Source organism: Zosterops lateralis (genome assembly GCF_965231275.1).
Source record: "Zosterops lateralis genome assembly, chromosome: 10".
Lineage (NCBI taxonomy): Eukaryota > Metazoa > Chordata > Aves > Passeriformes > Zosteropidae > Zosterops > Zosterops lateralis.
The window spans coordinates 10,020,763-10,038,816 of NC_139770.1; the positions used below are offsets into that span (position 1 = coordinate 10,020,763).

At 49.6% G+C, this 18,054-nt stretch overlaps 1 protein-coding gene and 1 long non-coding RNA gene across 3 annotated transcripts; one reads left to right on the forward strand and one right to left on the reverse strand.

Annotated features, from left to right (window-relative positions):
• The first annotated feature begins 104 nt into the window (after positions 1–104).
• LOC310913482 lies at positions 105–1,636 on the forward strand. Its single transcript, XR_014590825.1, has 2 exons — positions 105–624; positions 1,124–1,636. It is a non-coding gene; the product is annotated as an uncharacterized lncRNA (long non-coding RNA).
• On the reverse strand, positions 1,303–17,604 carry TFRC (transferrin receptor). Of its 2 annotated transcripts, XM_083868930.1 has the most exons (19): positions 17,533–17,604; positions 15,906–15,976; positions 13,724–13,937; positions 12,914–13,133; positions 12,573–12,716; positions 11,762–11,855; positions 11,259–11,381; positions 9,961–10,056; positions 9,663–9,802; positions 9,114–9,283; positions 8,686–8,805; positions 8,005–8,090; positions 7,827–7,890; positions 7,428–7,495; positions 6,993–7,060; positions 6,560–6,641; positions 5,438–5,662; positions 4,869–5,009; positions 1,303–4,587 (listed from the first exon to the last, which is right to left on the reverse strand). In XM_083868930.1, exons 2-19 carry the CDS (start codon positions 15,936–15,938, stop codon positions 4,345–4,347), a joined length of 2,331 nt encoding a protein of 776 aa, XP_083725056.1. In that variant the 5' UTR covers positions 15,939–15,976; positions 17,533–17,604; the 3' UTR covers positions 1,303–4,344. The 2 variants fall into 2 exon arrangements, with proteins under 2 accessions (XP_083725056.1, XP_083725057.1); XM_083868931.1 differs by lacking the exon at positions 15,906–15,976 and having other exon boundaries at positions 17,533–17,603.
• Positions 17,605–18,054: the final 450 nt, after the last annotated feature.

Genomic DNA, 18,054 nt, shown 5'->3' on the forward strand with positions numbered 1-18,054 from the left:
GGCCCCGCCCCGGCCCCGCACGCCGGGGAAGCGCCCCCGCCCCGCGCCGCGCCCCTGGGGCTCCCGAGCTCCGGCTCCGCCGCCCCTTCCTCCCCTCCTGCCCCCCCGCTCCTCCCGCCGCCGCCGCCGGAGTCCGGACGGCCCCCGACCCGCCCCCGGCCCCGCTCTTAAAGGCGCCGCCCCGCCGCTTTACGTAACGGCGGGGTGAGGACGGACAGACGGACGGGCGGATGGATGGGCACGGCGGACGGACAGACGGACTCACCGCGGAGCAGCGCCAGGCCCCGGGACCGATCCGCTGCACCGGGACGCGGGCTGCCCCGCGCTGCCCAAATCCCGCTCCCAGGTGAGCTGAAGGGGCTGTGCCCTCTGCCCCGGCGGGGCTCCCGCAGCCCGGCCCGGCCTCTCGGGACACTTTGTTCAGTTACCGCAGGAAGAGAGCCCTGCCAGGCGCGGGCAGGAGCTGCGGGAAACGACGTCTCTCCAACAAGTAAATCATCCCCGGGGGAAGAGGAGGGACCAGAGCTATGCCGGGACAGCCCATAAAGTGCGAGCTGGGATCCTGGAGAACCTGCCACTCATCCGAATAATGCGACTTATCGGGATGTGGTGTTAGTAAAGTAGGTGAGACCGGCATGAGGGAGGGGGGCGGATAGGACAGACAAACTGAACGTATTTAAATGCAGAGCCCCAAACCCATACAGTCTTACCTGAGCAGGCCTCTGGGGCTGAGGAGGCAGCTCCTGCCCTCCCCAGAGCTGCCCCGGGCTCTAAGCAGTGTCCACATCTGCATCTCTGCCTTGGCCCACAGCACCTCCAGGATGATGAGGGGCAGGGACAAGGCAGGAGCAAGTGCTGGCTTCCTGGGACACAGCCACCCACAGGCCTGTCCAGCCACCTTCTCAACAGCAGAGACCTGCAGGGCCACGGCCAGGAGGAAAACCTGACATTTCATCCTTCTCCCATCATTCATTCACCCGTACAGCGCAGGCTGTTCAGAGTCAGTGCTGTGATGGAGAGGCAGGAAGTAAGGCATGAAAGGAGAGGGAGGTTCAGGGACTTGCACACAGTTGTGCTCCTCCACCTCATCACCAGAGTCCTTATTCCAGCTGTCTGTGATAAGGCAGGACTCAGCTGAGCAGCACTGAGATTTGCTACTGCACATCAGCTAAGTGGTGCTGGAGCTGCTGCATACCAGCCCTGATGGAAACAAGACAACAGCCTCCCTCCAGCTGCCCAAGCTCACCCATGGCCACAATGCCACAACAGCATCATGGCTTTGCAAGAAGTCACAAGACAAGGTGAATGTTCAAGCTTCAAAATCTTTATTAAAGCAGACAGCAGGTAATCCAGAACTCCAAAAAAGAAGCTGAGTGTTCAAGCTTCAAAAACACTTTATTCCAGCAAACGGCAGATAATCCAGAAACAGTTTAGCACCCCACAGCAGTCAGATGCCAGCACTGAGGAAGGCATCCCAACATCCCAGTAGTCACAGCCGTGCTGCCTAGCAAGAGGACTTTGTCTTTTGTCTCTCTCTGCTGGCTACAAAACACAAGATTAACTCTGACATCAAGATGCATGCAAACACCACAGTGAGGACTTCCAGACAGCAGCTCTTAGATGCCATCAAGAAAAATGTCACTAGGAAACACTAACACAGACAGGGTTGTAGGAAGTTAAAGAGTTAAGAAAAGTTAAGGAAGAGCAACAAGTTGCACAAGCCTGGGCATCAGGTTTCTTAGGGACAGATGAAAATCCAGCCCTCCAAGCTAGTGAGCACTGAGCTCAGTAACTAGGCTGGGAGCCAGTCCCTGCCCACTCCTTGTGGAGCTCCAGCTGAACAGTGTTCCTTCCCTCAAGGATTACTGCTGGGGCTCAGGTCACTTGCTCAGGTTAGGTTTAAACACCAGATCAAACTGCAGAGTTTAGGTTAGAACTAAGCTGCATGTTAGGTTTAAATGCCAGATCAAACTGCAAAGTACAGGGTTGGTAACAGCCGCTGGGAACAGGCAGCACAGTTTAGCAGGTGTCACACATCAGCAGTGCTCAGCTTCAGGTCACGCAGCAGAGTGGCACCATGAGAAAGCTGCCACTGATTTTCTTCCCTCCTTGCAACACCCAGGGGAGCAAGATTGGAATTTCCAGCGAGAACTGGAGAGTGCACACAAACCAGCACCCTTCCAGTGCCACAGCAGGCCAGCTTCTTCAAGTGTTACAGGCACCCATCCAGAGCAGTGACCACAGCCCTCTGGACAGCTGTCAGCCCCAAGCCCTACATTCACCTTTAACTCCTCAGGTCTTTGTAACTGATTTGAAGGAAGTTTACTACACCACAGAACACACAGTCTAACTAGCCTAGTTTCCACTAAACACTCAAGCACCACTCCCTTGACTGGAGGCAGGAAGCCAATTAAAGACAGCACAGCTATTTGAAACAGTTCAGCCTATGGAGAAGGAAGTGTAAGGATGTACATAACAGACTGAAGTTTGTATCTGCATCACCACAGGAGAGTGAAAAAATAGAACTGCAGGAAATTAATCCATGTTAGATACTAACCATCAAGCTTCGCAGATGACATTGCGTGATAAGCATAGAACAATTATGGGAAACACTGTCCCCGATAATTACGTACACCCATAGTGCAACATATGGAGGTCACTGCCTCCGATATAACACTGTGGTAGGCAAAAACTACCTTGGTTCTTTACACATTATGGGAGACACTGCCCCCGATAATGTCAGTTAGGTTTCATGATACATAAGGTACTGGAAGTTTGCAGGAAGCTGCCATTTAAAAATCGTGCCAATGCCTAATCTGAGTACAGGGACTTTTGTGTGTGTTGCTACAGGTGGAACTAGGGCTACACAGCAAGGCCCTCTGCTGGGACCAGGGCCAGGAAGGAAGCTGTGCTCCCTGTGAGAGCACACAGCATCCAGACAGGGGAGCAGGAAGAAGTCTGAAGCCTACAGACCCTGCGAGGAAGACAAATTTCTAGTAATGGAATTTCCACCCAGGTTTTCAGCATTTCAATAATTCTTTTGGCGTGCAACCTGGAGACTCACTAGCAGATTTGCTAGTTTCTTCCAGAGGGGTGTTTTCGCCACAGAAAGCTTAATTGCTAGTTTTCCAAAACTTTTTGAGGGGCTTGTTTTGATTATTTTAAATGCAAAGTTCCAGTATCATGTTTGATTGTAATAGCAGATGCTGCTTTATTCAAAAACGACAGTATAACTGTCATAATTATGGAAGGCACTGCTTCCGATAATTATCTTCTATAAAAAAACACACCATTTATAGTGAACACTGTCACTGATAAATAAATAAAGAAATAAATATCTCAGTGCCAAACAAGAGCCAACCTGCAAAATGACATCAGTCAAACAGGGTTTGGCCAGCAAGAGACTTGATTTCACACAAGGCCCCTGAGCAACAAGGTCTGAAGTGCCAGTCTAAAGCCATTTCTCAATGTTGCAGGACTCGCTGAGGTGCCAGCCGAGGGTATCAAGGATAATGGATTTGGATAATCTTTGGGTCATTTTCTGTGGGCAATGATATCTGCCTTGGCAGAAGCATGCCTGCAAGATGTCACTGGGACCCTGCTGTTAAGTAAAGGCAGGCCGGGCACTTCAGAGCTTGTTGATAATCCAGCACTTGCGGGCTATTACTACATAGTTTAATTTTTGAACTGCAGCTCTCTGCAGCTTCCTGCCAGAGAAGGGATCCTCATTACAAGTGTTCAGAGGAATCCGTTCCCTGTTTTGTCACTAGGTTTAGGCGGCCAACAATTAAAAGCCTGAATAGATGAGGTACCTCCCCACTCAAGGTACCAGTTCAGGAAACACCTGAGCTCTTAGTTTTTAAGTACACTGGAGGCAGGAAACCCCATAAGCAGCTGTACATGACTGGTTTGGACTGGGTTAGATGGGAGCCTGGTCAGAAGAGACTTCATGGTAATCTTAGTACTGCTTTAAAACTGCCTCCTGTGAATTTGTCAAGGTGAAATTTAAATTTTATGCTCAACTTTGGTCAAAAACATTTTGTTGCCAGAATATCTGCAGGAAAGTAATGCTCTGTTAGGGAGTGGGTTTCATTTAGATTTCAGGGGGTTTTGGTTGGGTTTCACAATATATAAGGTACTGGAAGTCTGCAAGAAGTTGCCATTTAAAAATCATGCCAATGCCTAATCTGAGGTACAGGGAGTTTGTGTGTGTTGCTACAGGTGGAACTAGATCTACCCAGCAAGGCCCTCTGCTGGGGCTGCGGCCAGGAAGGACACTGTGCTCCCCGTGAGAGCACACAGCTCTCCTGTACCTTAGACAGGTAATCCAGGTGTTTGCTGTGTCTAGATTTCGTTGTCTGTATTCCAGATATCACCTACTAAAGCATTGGCAGCCCCTTTAATGGTCCAGGTGACCAGGGCCAGCTGCTCTTTCACCTCGTTCACATCCACGCTGGTGTTGTCGGCTCCCAGCTGCTCCAGGTTCTCCAGCAGACTTTTCAGGGTGTGGCTGCCTTTGCCAAAGAAGATGTGGCGGAAGGGAGCATCTTTTGTTGAGAGGTATGGGGAGAGGAAGTCGTATTCCACCTGAGGAGAGGTGCAAATTTAGGGTTATATTCTCACCTCCGAAATTTTTCTTTCCTTATCTGCCCCAACACAAGCTGCCAACCTCTGATCCACACTCAGCCCTTTCCCACAGCAGCTCTTCAAGGGCCAGACCCTTCCTTGTGAGCAAGTCATCATGTTGCCACTAAGCAAGTGGAAGAGACACCAGTCTGCACAGTGCCCATGGCCCCTTAGGGAAAGGCCCATCCCAGGCAGTACTCTCTTCCTTTGTGGAGGAAGAAAAACCAGTTGAAGATACCCACCTTCATCATCCTGTCATTCAGGCCTCTGCGGACAATCCTGTTCTCCCTGTCACTGTTTGCGATGTCTCTTCTCAGTGCATCTGCAGCTCGCTGGAAGTCTCCACGGGCAAAATACAGCCAGTTCAAGGTCAGCCCCAGTGCCTGCAAGGGAGGAGTTGTTAGCAAACCTGATTTTCTTCTTTTGCTGCTCTCTTACCAAAATAAAGTGTTGAGCTTTTTGGGGTTTTTTTTGGCAGTTTGGCCAAGTAGCAGAACAAGTTCCTGGCAGGCTCTTCTGAGGTCACTCCCTACCCACAGTTTCTTGTCGATTTTCACCAGAGGTTTAAATGAGATGCAAAGCTGCACTATACTGTGAATGATAACCAGAGAAGAAACTGTTCACAAATCTGTCTGCCACAGCTACTCTGCCTGCACTGCTCCATAAGGAACATCAATTCTGGTCACACTTCACTACCCTTTTATGTCTAAAGGGGAAAGGTGTCCATCCTGCTGTATCCACTGGCATGGGGCATTATTAGCACATGGCCTCATAATCATCAAGGATTTGGTAAAATCAGAGTCCTTCTAACCTTCACATCGGATTCGAAGTGCCGAATCTTCTCCTGGAATGACAGCAATTCGTCAGTGTATCTATCGAAGTCCAGGAAGAGCTCGTGGTCATGGGTCAGCCTGAGAGCTATTTGTCCAGCAACTTCTGCAGCAGTATGCATGAGAGGATACAACATGTCAGTCTTCTCTTTCAGGTTAGCCAAAGTGTCCTCAGTAGTGCCCAAAAAGGAATATTCATCATCTTGCTGCAGGAAAGAAGGTATTGAAATTAGCCAAGAATGCTTTTCCAGTTAGACTTTTTTCATCCCCCACCACAGGTTACTTGTTACCTCCCCCACATCCCATCTCCCTGTGCTGCTAAGGAGCAAAGACTCAAGTGGCAAAACTCCAAAGCACTGGGAAGGAAATGAAGCTCTTGTATGTCATCCCTGACAGCTTCCAGTGACCAGCAGGATGTTCTGCTTGTTATTTAGACCTGAAGACATACAGACCTTTATCCCCTCAGTTCACTGCAGAAGTGCAGGTGGGCAAATCTGACCACCCGGTCTGGTATGTGCTTGCAGCACCCTTCAACCCTTCCATCAGGATAACTCAAGTGTTTTTGTGAAACACGTCTGACACTAACAAACCCCAAGCATTCCTAAGAGAGGGTGCTGCTATCACTAAGGCTCCCAGCTGCACACCTGCAGTTACCCCCAAGCTGTAGCAGCAGACCAGAACAGTTTGAGGTAAGTACTTGCTCCGGGCAATGATATTGCTTCCAGAATGCCCTCTCTGCTTGCTGACCAGCAGGCTGTGGAACAGTCGTTCATGCAGCAACAGCTTGACATCTTTCTATTGCTTTTAGCTTCTGTTTCATTGACATCTGAGCCTCCAGAAAAACAAGTGACCCCTCTCCCCAAAAACCTGCAAGCATTCAGTACTTTAGAATAGAGACTGTAGGCCAGCCTTGTCCCAGGAGCAGTCTTGACAGCAAGTACTGCCACAGCTACCAGGTCCAGAGGCTGCACATCCTCCCTCTGAAAGGCTCTTGCCAGGACATTGAGCTTGGATAGCAGTTTTTGCTCTGCCATCCTGGCGAGCAGATATCCTTACAGCACTCTGCATGGAATGAGCACACCAGGCAAGCACACATTACTTACATCGTAGAAACCAAAGGAAACCACTGGGATTCCTGAGTAGGCCAGAAAAGGGAACGCTGCATTATCCAGATCAAGGGGAACGCTGCAGAAGATAAGGACTGAGTAGTTACCAACTGGTATGGGCAACCCCAGGAGAAAAGCTACAAGCTCTACAATTGAAGCTCTGAGCCAACAGAACTCTAGACAAGACTGAAGGAGTCCTAACCAAATCCCTGGTCCTACTTGTCCATTCCCTGCCACTGGACTTGGTAAAAGGCTGCTCCTGTCCTGCAGGAAGGTGTTGGGGCTGTCTCAGACAGCTTGGGGCAGCACAGTCAGTGCTGTACTGTTCATGCTTGCCTGACCCCACATCAGAAGGTGGAGCCCACCACAGACAGCAGTTTGCTCCTTTATGGAGATGTGCTTTCCCAAAGAGATGGATGACAATACTTACACTCTCTTTATCCAGTCAGAGCCAACTCTGTTGTACAGGTATTCCGAATCCTTTATGGGGTCCTTTACCTGCACAGAGATGACAGTCACTGCACTTGTTCTGACCTCTGCTTGGGCTTCCAGGACTATCCTGGAGCTTACACTGCTGTGCATATGCCAGAGGCAGGTGTGCTCTCCCGACCTTTCTCCACACTAGCACATCCGCCACTGAACTGCAGCATTTGCTGATTTTGGATTCTGCATGGGTGAACTGCAATTCCCAGAGCCCAGCTGATTTCAGACAGAGCCCTTCAGAATATTCCAGGTTTTTGTCCTAAATGGGTCTTTCTCCTCAGAAGGTGTGAAGTGGGCAAAGTGACCCAGCACAGCTCTGTCTGCCTTCAGTTCCTCCTTAAAACCCCAGTCACCTTGATCAGACCAAGGTCCTTGAACTCACCCTCTTCACAGTCGCCTCCAGCAATGAGTACAGCAATGGGCTGGCAGAAATCTTCACATGTTTGGAGCCTGCAGAAAATGAAAGGGTATTTGACATACTGGCACAATCAACCACTACTGCTAGAGCTGCCTGCTCCTGATCTACAGCTACAATTGCCAAAGGACCTTCAGCAGAGACAGGACAGTCTACTGGGATTTAGCAGAGCTGACTCCTCATAGCTTAGGCTGTATCAGCCTCCCAGCTTCAGTGACAGCAGGGGAGTAAATGGAGTCATGCCAGTCTTCAGCCAAACATCCACCAGCCACCTCTGGCAGTTCCCATTCCTAGAGGTTAAGGGATGTCTGTTCAAGCTGTTCTAGTCCCACCCAATTTCAATGAACTCAAAAAGTAGCAGATTACCCAGGACTGCAGTATCCAAGTTGATGTAAGTGAAGGCTTTGGCATGCAGCGTGGTGGAGTACCCCTAGAACAAAACAAGTATTTTAATAATGTGCAGTAGCAGTCCAACATCAGGATGTTTAATGCACAGGAAAAACTGCACAGCCATCCTGCAGAACTCTATTAAACAACCCAATACCTCCAGCCACTCGGTAGCACCCACAGCTCCATATTCTCCTGCACTCCAGCTGGCAAAGATAATGCTGCGCCGTGGTTTGTAGTCATCTGTGAAGAGAGAGAGACTGACTGAGATGTCTGCCCTTCCCCCATGGAGATGCAGATTAGCACTGCGGGCCTGGGATGATGAATTGCCCTCTCCTCAGACAGCGCTGCTGCAGAGAAATGTGCACGTTGCACTGTACCCTGCCCCCACATGCTGCAGAACTGTGCAGGAGAACAATGCTGTCTGCATTTCCACTCTGTTTTGTTTAGCTGCCGGAGCACAAAATTAACCCTGGAGACAACTGTTCTCACACTAATTGCCACCATGCAGTCAGTCCCCACTGCTCCAGACACTTAAAATTCTCCCCCTTTGGACCTGGCTGTCCAACAGACAGCTCAAGTTTAAGGTTTGCATCCTGTGTTATCCAAGGACACTTTTGCATTTGAGCCATACCAGATACAGGCAAGGCAGTCCCTTGGAAATGAATGCTCACTGCAGACAAGTTGTACTGGACAACTAATAGCTTCTCAGGAAGCTCTGTCAGATTCCCTACACCTTCTAAAGGACTGCTTTGCAACTGGGCTCTCCAGTGTTAACACACAGAGAGCTAGACCTGCATCACCTCCCACCCTCGTGCTTTTGTTCACACGTATTTACCATATTTCACTATGTCCGAGATCACACGGGCAAGCTCCAACAAGATGGCAGTGCCAACACCAGCCTTGGCTGCTCCGGGCCCCCAAGAGTCTCTCTGGGCTCCGAGCACAACGTACCGATCTGTAAAGGAGACAAGATCAAGACCTGAGCTGCAAGCCTCAGAGTGAAAATACCATTTATGAGAAGAGCAGCTTTCAGCTTCTGTACTAGGAAGAGTCTGCAGTCTGATCCCTGAATCTGGCACACCGAGTGCTTTCATTTAGCTTTTCCCTGGCAGCACGGTTCAGATTTCTCTTTGATCCTTAGGGGAAGGCCTTGGTTCTGCTGTGAAAGAACTGGCGTCTCTCTGGGAGCAGCTGTCACATTCCAGTGACCACACAAGAGGAAGGGTTCCTCTCAAGACTGAGCCACAATGCAGCTGCAATTACCTGGTTCTTCAAATCCCTTGATAACACCAAAGATGTTCAGAATCTTCCTATCCACCATAACGTTGTTCACAGTCAGTTTCACTGTCATCTTGCTGCTGCTGCTCACGGTCACCTTACATCCCATGATACCAGACATCCACTCCTGAATGCATTTTTCTCCATCCATTTTTCTGAGAGAAAAAGGAAGAGCCTTTGAACTCATTATCCAGCTCTGAGCTTGTTTAGCTAGTGTATGAAAAATGCACACCTGCAACTGCAGGTGCAGCCTTGTTCAGGGCCTGCCTAAGAGAGAGTTTGCAGTTCTGTACCACTAATTATGCAGGGAGGGGTAGAATGCAGAGGCCAAGAGGAATCAAACACTAGACTAAGTTCAATCTTTAAGACATGAGACATGGACACAAGTGACTCTTCTCCAGCCAGCTCCAGAACATGCTCCCTGCCACACACAGCAGAGAGCAGCAGAGAGCTCTGTCTCACAGCACCTCACACCATCCTCATCCCTGCAGGAGGCCACAGCACCTCAGCCTGCAAGACAGGAAAAATACTTACGCAAACAGTTTGGCTGCTGCGTTTCTAGAGATAGTTTGAACAGGAATGTCAGGTAGTCCAGAAGATTCCACTGGTGGGAACTGAGTGTGGTTGAAAGAAGGGAAGCCTGGTGTGAAAGGGTCTCCAGTTCCAAAGTGGGCCTGTGAAAAGCAAGAGGAGTCCTCAAGTCTCCATGGAGTCAAACAGTTTTCCTGTACACAAAGGCACTGCTGAAACAGAGGCCTGTAGGACTGCCCCAGGCTGCAGCCCACAGCCAGAGGTTCTCAAGAACAAACAGGGGAACCAGTTACATACTCACATGTCCAAAGGGGGCACATGAATCTGCCTTCTTGTTACTTGAGGAGCTCAGGTACATCAGGGCACCAACTGCTCCTTCCTTTCTGGCATTTGCAACCTGCAGCAAAGAGAAACATTAACTGCACATCTGCACTGCAAGCAAGGGGAGTCCAGGTGAGAATATGGAGTAATGGTGTAAAGGGTTGTGCTTCTCAGTGCCCAGCTCCACAAGAGATTTTAACAGCTACCTGAAAGATACACAAGGCAGCTAAATCCTAGCAGCTGAGCCCCACTCCAGGCAAACTGTGTCTAACACCCTTTTGAGCAGTTAGGACACACTGCAGTGTCTCACTCTATGATTCTTTCAGCTCATACTTGCTCCTTGAAGCAGCTTAAAAAATAATATTATTTAATTTTGATTATGCTCCATCTGTCTTCCCAAGACAAGGTTAGTCTCAAGACAAGCAGCTACTGGAGGCTCATCTTCACATGGAAAATGGAGGCAGAGTGGACCAGCCAGGTCCCTGTTTAACACATCTACAACCCAGCTCTGGCATGCCCCTGGTACAAACACTCTCGTAAGGCTAGACAGCAGTTTGGAAAGTGGGAATAGGATTGGAGAACCAGTGACCATATTTTTTGGAAGCACTTTCCAGCACCGCCTCTGTCAGATGCCTGCAGACACACTGAGTCCAACTGCAAAGGGTCCTGTGCCCTTTGTGTCCAGTCCCCCCAGGAGCACCCATCTTGAGGGCAGCTCTGGGTCAGATATGGAACAGGCTTGTATAGAGAAACACTTGCATCCTTTAGGCTCCTTGGCTATTTGGTTCTGTTCTCTACAGAACGAACTCTACAGCAGCATGCAAGGCCACCAGCTAGACACACGGTGCCAGCACTGCCACATGGTCCAAGGGAACAGCCAGCAAGGGCCCAAGTGACACACTACAGCCAAGCTTTGAAAGTTTCTGGCTACAGCAGCAAGAGGTATCCTGGAGGCAAGGCTGTATCTAGTGATATTAGCCAGCTCTGCTCCCAGGTTGCCTCCCAGCCCCACCACACCAGAGACCTGGTTGTTCCAGCAAACTGCCCGAGGCCACGGAGAATGGCACCATTAACAGTAGTAACAAGCTCTGCTCAGCCTCAGCGTCCAGACCTGCACGTGGAGCCTTAGTGCAAAGAGGCAAGAACAGGCCTGCAGAACAGTCCTACATATGTGAGTTCTACAGACCTGAAGAAAGACACACCACTGCACCTCAAAGACTAGGAAGCATAGCTTCCCCTTGCCAAATCTAGCCAGGCGTTGGGGCAGACACTGCTTACCTTCTCAGCAAGGGTTATTTCTCCAGCTCTGAAGATGACTATAGATCCATTTATTGGAACCTGCATATTTCGTATTTTCTGAAAATCCTCTTTGCGTCCATAGTTCACATAGATAGGTTTGCCCTACAACAGAAACACTCGTTAGGAGTGCAGCAGTCTTAAGTCAGTAAGATATCTGAAACAGCCTAGAGTCACTGTAACAGTGACTCCTGCTAACAGTAGGGAGCTGAAGCTCAGCAATGTAAACTGATCCAGTGCAAGATGCCTGTTGGAGCAGCACTTCTGCCAAGGCTCCTGTATTCCTGGATTCCATCAGGGAAGTTTAAAGTTACTCCTGCATCTTGCTGCAGTAAGAATACTATGTGGGCCCATTCCTCTCCCCACTCTGACCACCCCACCCAGCTCTCTTAACTGGGGAAGGCTTTATACACTCTGTATCTTAAAGGGATTTATTTTTTTCAAGTGTTCAGACAAATTTCCAGGATCCTCCTGGAGTCACTTACAGTAACTGTGCCGTTCTTGCTGTATGCCACATATGCATCAGGACTGTCCAACTCTTCTTCACTATTTTCTACAATGAACACTTGGTTCTTGCTGCTGTTAAACATAGAGAGACAGCATTATACTCTTTCAAACAGGAATTTAACTAGCTCAGTATTCTGAGTCAGTATTGACTATATTCAGTCTGTGCTCTAACAATTCTGATCAAGTCAACGGAGCCTGAAACAGGCAGACTCATCCCAGCACTTCCATGCAAAAATCTCTGGAGTTGGTCAGAGACATTAATGAAGGCTGATTTCTAGGACAAGTAGCAGAAAGAATCTCTGCTTCCAAGTCTCTCAGTCACTTTTTAAGAGAAGCTAAGCAAACTCATTTCCCCTGACAAAAAGGAGCAAGTAAGACATGAAGGTGTGAGCTGTCAGACAACATAATGCCTGTTGACACCCTCCTGAGCTACTGGAGGAGCCACTGCCAGGTGTGCAGCCTGTCTGGGTGACAAGACACAGTCAGCTGTGCTAGCAGTTTTAGACACAGGGAATCTGCCTTTCAGCTGAGTTTTCACATGTTTGTTTTCTTCCTAAGCATACTTGGAAGAAACAGCTGCCCCAGAAAATATCCAGAGAGGCTGCTACGAGACCTGCTGGATTTAGAAGAGGCAGGAACAGTTACTGCTTGGCTAGACTGGGGTTGACATTGAAGAGTGGTAACTGGCTCACAATTTTCACATCATTTTAAGCAGAAATTACACATTTGCTCAAGACTACAGGCATCCCTTGCTATATGGAGGAGATGTGCATCCCTTCATTAACATACCGGCCTTTATCCTGCAGCCTGACATAGTGCTCATCATTCCATACGTCATCCAAGCGGAAGCTGGCGAACTGCTCATGAATGTAGCGGGCAGTGTCCTCATCTTCACCCTTGCCAGCTTCAAAAGAACTCTTACCTTCTCTTTGCCTGTAGGTGACAGGTATATATATATAGCTTAGGCTACAGCACCAGGTTGCACTACAGCCTGCAAAGCCATTTAAGCCTGAGTTTAAAACACGCCACCCTACATCACCTGTAAGGCCCTTATTCCCCGAATGAGCTCAAGTTCTGCTCACAGGCTGTGCCTCTCTTAAAGCTTTAGATAAACTTCCTGGAACTGTTACCTCAGGTTGCTCTCAAGACGTGAGACTGACAGTTTAGCTGACAACATGTTCCTGAGTTCAGGCCAGTATAAGATACGTGGCCCGAGAACCTCTTCTTCCTCCGTTCCTTCATCTGAGAAGTAAGATGCAGTAGGAGTCATCTCGCAGTTGCCACTTCCATCCAGACACCTGTTAACCCTCTGCATTCGTCCACGATTACTCAAGTAGCCGATCAGAATCCCTGTGGACAGAACAGGTATTTCTTTGTGCTGCAGAAAGATGACTGAACCCCACCACAGAGCTTCAGACTGAAGATGCATCTCTGCTCTCACCATTTTTAAAGAGCTGGCTTACCCAAGGACAGGCAGAAATATGCAGCCTGACATTTTGCCTGAGCTGGCATGTTTTAAGGGGCACTGTAAATCTGATCTTGTGCTTGGCAGACTCCCTCCAGCACCACTTGGGAAGGAGAATGCTCACTTTAGGCCAATGGCATTGTTAAAACCTTAAGAGACAAGTACCAAAGGCTTTACTCATCTTTTGACTCACATCTCTACAGAAGTGTTAGGAATTAATGGAGGGAAAACCAAAACTTTGACATGGACCAGTTTTCCTTTTAGCTAAGTCACAGTTACACTGTCAAACTCCACAATTCTTTGTACCAGTGATGCACCATAAGTCTGAGCTAGACATACTTAGTGACAAGAGGCTGCGGCCTGGATCCCAGTTGTTGAATTATCTCCCAAAACAATACAGATTCAAATTTAACAACCTCACACCACATTCAATACTAGAGACCACTTCATGCAGTTGCCTCCCACTCTTCCTTACCAATCAAAAGGAGGAGGACAGCTGCTAAGATTATGAAGCAGAGGTTCTTGCCATTCCTCCGTGGAGGGGGCATGCTGGCATGCAGGTGCTCTGGTCTCCCAATTTCCCCTCCGTCCTCCTCATCAGCAGCCAGCTTCATCTCCACATGGCTGTTGTCTCCATCCATTTGCCGGGCAATGCTGAAGCGTGTGTAGGATGTTGGTTCCCCACCAAACTGTGTGGAAAGGCAGTCAGTCATGTGATGGAAAAGTTGGCTATGCCAGCCTACAGTCCTTGCAGCCAGCTGCACCTGTGTTCCAACCCAAACACTGCTGGTCCATCTGCATCTGCTCCAGTGCAGCGTCTGGTCTGTCAGTAAGTCAAGCTGGATACTTTAAACACAGTTAAGACTCAGACCTACTCAGGGTCTCCAGAGTCTATTTAGATTCCATTTACCCTGCACAAGTTTGGAGCCACACTGATCTGAGTCTAGCCTGGAGTCTGTTACAGATATGATGGAGCCAATGGTTTCGGCATTTCCCACGTGACCCCCATGGCTGAGGCTGATTCAAGCAGAAACTCCTGGTCTTAATCAGCAGAGCACAGATCGGACTTGCATGTGTACAATTTACACTCTGATGAAGACAGAGGAAAGGGAAAGCAACCGTCCATGGCTGTGCCTTTGAGCTACATCCACTTTGATGTAAACACTCTCATCCAGCACCCGGATAATTCTGTATTTAACTGCCTTAAGGCTACCCTTAAATTACACTATTACACATTATGGTAGCATTACAAAGCAGCTAGGCTGAAGAGAGTTGACCCATGGGCATTATGCTACCTCAGCTAACATGAAAGATGAGGCTACACCTCTTGCACTCACCAAAAACTGGCACTGTTTGACAGGTTTTTACCAGTGCAAAGCAGAGCTTCGAGTCTGGAGCCCACTTTTCTACACAGATGCAAAGCACAGCCCAGCCCCCCTACAGAACAGCAGCCTGTGCACAAGGCAGCTGCTCAGATTAACTCAATTTCAGGCATAGCCAGGCACTGGCTGAACCACTCAGCTTCCATTAGAGACGCTGAAATTGCCTGCAGCTATGGTTGTACTGGGGAGTAGAGTGAGACTGGCTAAAAGGCCAATGGAATAGCTTTGGGAGCAGCACTCTCCTCTGTACTGGAGAAGCAGCTGGTACCAAGCACCCAAGCCCTGTTACAACCTCAGCAGCTCATCCACAGTTCTCAGCTCATTCTCAAACTACATGTCAGAGCTAGAAGCGAAGAGACCAAATATCAGCTTCCTTGGAAAACACTGTCATTTCAGACCTGCAGTTTCACCACACTACCCACAATGAAGTGGCTGCCTGATCATATTTCAGAAAGGGCAACACTGCAGTCTGTTCTAACACTCTCCCTGCTCAGCTGCTCCACAGCTTGGCTTCCCTCACACTTGAGGCATGTCCTAACAGAGGACATGCCCCAACCCCACATATCTCCATTCTTGTTCAGAGACCAAACCACCACACTTGCAGTCCTAGCCTCAGGTCATTTCACAATCCAAACTCTCTAGGACCAGCAGGCTTGGCTGAACAAGTTCAGAAGTACCTCCTCCTGTACACTGGTTTCAAGGACAGGTTGCTTTCAAAAGCTGGACTTATGGCTGAATTCCCACTCCCCAAATAACAATAGAACACATGTTGATTGTCCCAGTAGGCATGAGCAGCTTCCTCAGCAGCACTTCCTTCTGCAACTTTGTTCAAGCCCAGCCCCCCTTTCTTACCAGCTCTCAGAGATCCAAAACTCGATAGCAGTTAGTGATAATTCCACCAGCACTGAACTGCTCGAGATACTCGCTTACCATGGGCAGTTACTTCCAGTGACATTTGGCTGACCACCCACACAGCAGCACCTCGCGCTGCTTTGGATTCATCATCTTCTCCAATACTGATAAGTAATGATATTTTTTAAAATAAATATAGCTCACAACTCATCAAGTATCTTTCATACAGTTCCATCAACACAGCCACCTGTTGCACAGGATAGCTGTACTCAATTCTACAATCCATGTATGTTCAAATAGATAACAAACTACATGAAAAAAAAAGAAAATTATACAATCTTACACACAGATGCTATTGAACCTTTCTTCTGTAGTATCATCAGCCCACCAAGAGACCATCAACATTGGGATACTGTGTCTTACCAAGTTAGAGATTGCTGCTCTGGCATGATCCATTGCCTCCTGGACAAATGTAAACCAACTTCACCAAAGCCCTAGAAGTTCAGAACATAACAAATCAGGTTAGGCTGTTCCTCTGCCACTACATCACCTGAGGTCAATTACTGCCACTACTGCACTGTTTGCCCATGGATTTTCTGTGCATACTTCTACTTAAGTCACTACATTAGTGAACCTATACAAACCTCGAATGCAACCTAAAAGTTTCCATGGCAATTATAAGCTCCAATGAACACACCAACTCTTTCCGTTGACATTTGGGTATAGTGACAGGTGTATAAACGAGGAATAGTCTCCAATGGCCAAGTTCAGCTAAGGGTGTTATTAATGGTGGGGACATCTCCATTCAGGGAGTGCTGGCAAGAGACATTTACTCAACTCTGACAATGGACTCCAGATATCTAAGGTTTCTGGGGTCTGTCTCAATGACAGAGGAGTCCAGCTGGAAGAGAGAAGCGGCACAAGGCCATAAGGCAAAGCAGAACAAATTCCAACCTCGACACGACACTTCCAATACGAACACACCTCCTAGAAGGCTATGTTCTCTACAACCTTGTGAAGGCAATTTCTGTTTTGAAAAATCTCTGAAAACCGCTAAGAGCGTCTCTCCAAAATCATTTCAGCAGCTTTTAAAATTCTCAGTTCTCTGAATATCTGAAACGCAAATTGCAACTGATTTACTTCTCCATTTCTTCTCGAAAAGGGTTTGCAATTTAGTGAGTGACCAGACGGGTGTTAAGGCTGGGAGCAAGCAGCCTGAGTGTGCCCTCAAGCAGCTTCTGAGCAATGGCCCAGGTCTTCAGGTGCACGTGGATTAGCGCTTCACCTGGGAGCTCTGCAAGGTTCTGTTTGGAGATCAAAGGTTAACGGTGGCCGTTGCTTATTTCACCTTTTATTTAGGGCAAGAACACACGGAGATGAAACCCCGACAGACGTGAGAAGCCTTTCCCCAGTGACAGCCTGAGGCCGCGGGCCCCCCCAGGGCACGAGAGGCCTGAGCAGGCGGGAGGGTTTGCTACTAGAAAAGCCAGGCAGACGGAAGGGGAGAAAGCACAAAAGGCCTGGGGGCATCGCACCCGGTAGGGATGCTGCTGGCCGGGCGCGCTTTGCCTCCCCGAGCCCCTCCAGCCAGGCCCCAATCTATGGAAAATATGGCGAAGAGAAGAAAAGAGAGCAGTGCTCGCTCTGGGGCTGGGCGGGCTCGCTATCGCCCGCAGGGCCCAGGTGCGGACAGCCTGATAAGGGGCGCGGGCGATACTCCGCGGGCCGCGGGCACGTCCGTCCGCCCGCCTGTCTGTCCGCCTGTCTGTCCGCCTGTCCTTCCCCTGTCCGTCCCTGCCGCGGAAAACGCGCGGGGCCGCGCCGGGCCGCGCTCCCCATCCAAGGTCACCGCCGCATGCGGAGTGCCGCGTGTGCTGCCAGGGCCCCGGCGCCTGACGCCGCTCCTGCAGCGCCTCCTGCAGCGCCTCCCGCGCCGCCTTCCTCCTGCCTTCCTTCCTCCCTTCCCTCCGTCCTTCCTTCCCTCCGTCCTTTCCTCCGTCCCGCCCGTCCCTCCCCGCTCCCGGGCCTTCCGCGGCCCCGCTCCGCTCACCCGCAGCCGCTGCGCACCCGCGCCCGCTCCTCTGCGGAGCCCTCAGCCTCTCCCGCCCGACCCGGCCCGGGGACCGCCCCATCGCCGCCCAGCCCCGCCCCATTTATAAAGGCGCCACTCCGGGCGCGGGGAGCGGCACGTTCGGTGCGGCGGTGCCAGTCCGTGTCCCTGCTGCGGAGAGGCAGAGTAAAGAGGCACAGAATCGTAGAAGAGATCTCCAAGATCATCCAGTGCATCCGTCACCCAGCCCCAACACTGTAACCGCTAAACCGTGTGACCCAGCGCCGGATCCAGGCACCTTTTAAGCGTTTCCACAGATCCACTCCATCACCCCTCTAGGAAACTTGTTTCAGTGCCTGACCACCTTAACAGAGAAAAACAATTTTCTAACACCTTATCTGAATCTCCCATCTCAACTAAAGGCCATTTTCTCTGTCCTCTCCTGTAGGCACGGTAGAAGAGACTGGTCCTCTCCTCACCAGACCTACTTCCTTTATAAAGAATGAAGCTGCATGTTTTATA

Bases quoted from the DNA above. Each gene is read 5' to 3' on its own strand.
- TFRC (XM_083868930.1), bottom strand. From the start codon at position 15,938: ATGGATCATGCCAGAGCAGCAATCTCTAACTTG. The intron at 13,938-15,905 runs GTAAGACACAGT...CTTTCCACACAG, and splicing joins GAGCAGCAATCTCTAACTTG to TTTGGTGGGGAACCAACATC. The intron at 8,091-8,685 runs GTAAATACGTGT...CTCTCTTCACAG, and splicing joins CTCGGACATAGTGAAATATG to ATGACTACAAACCACGGCGC.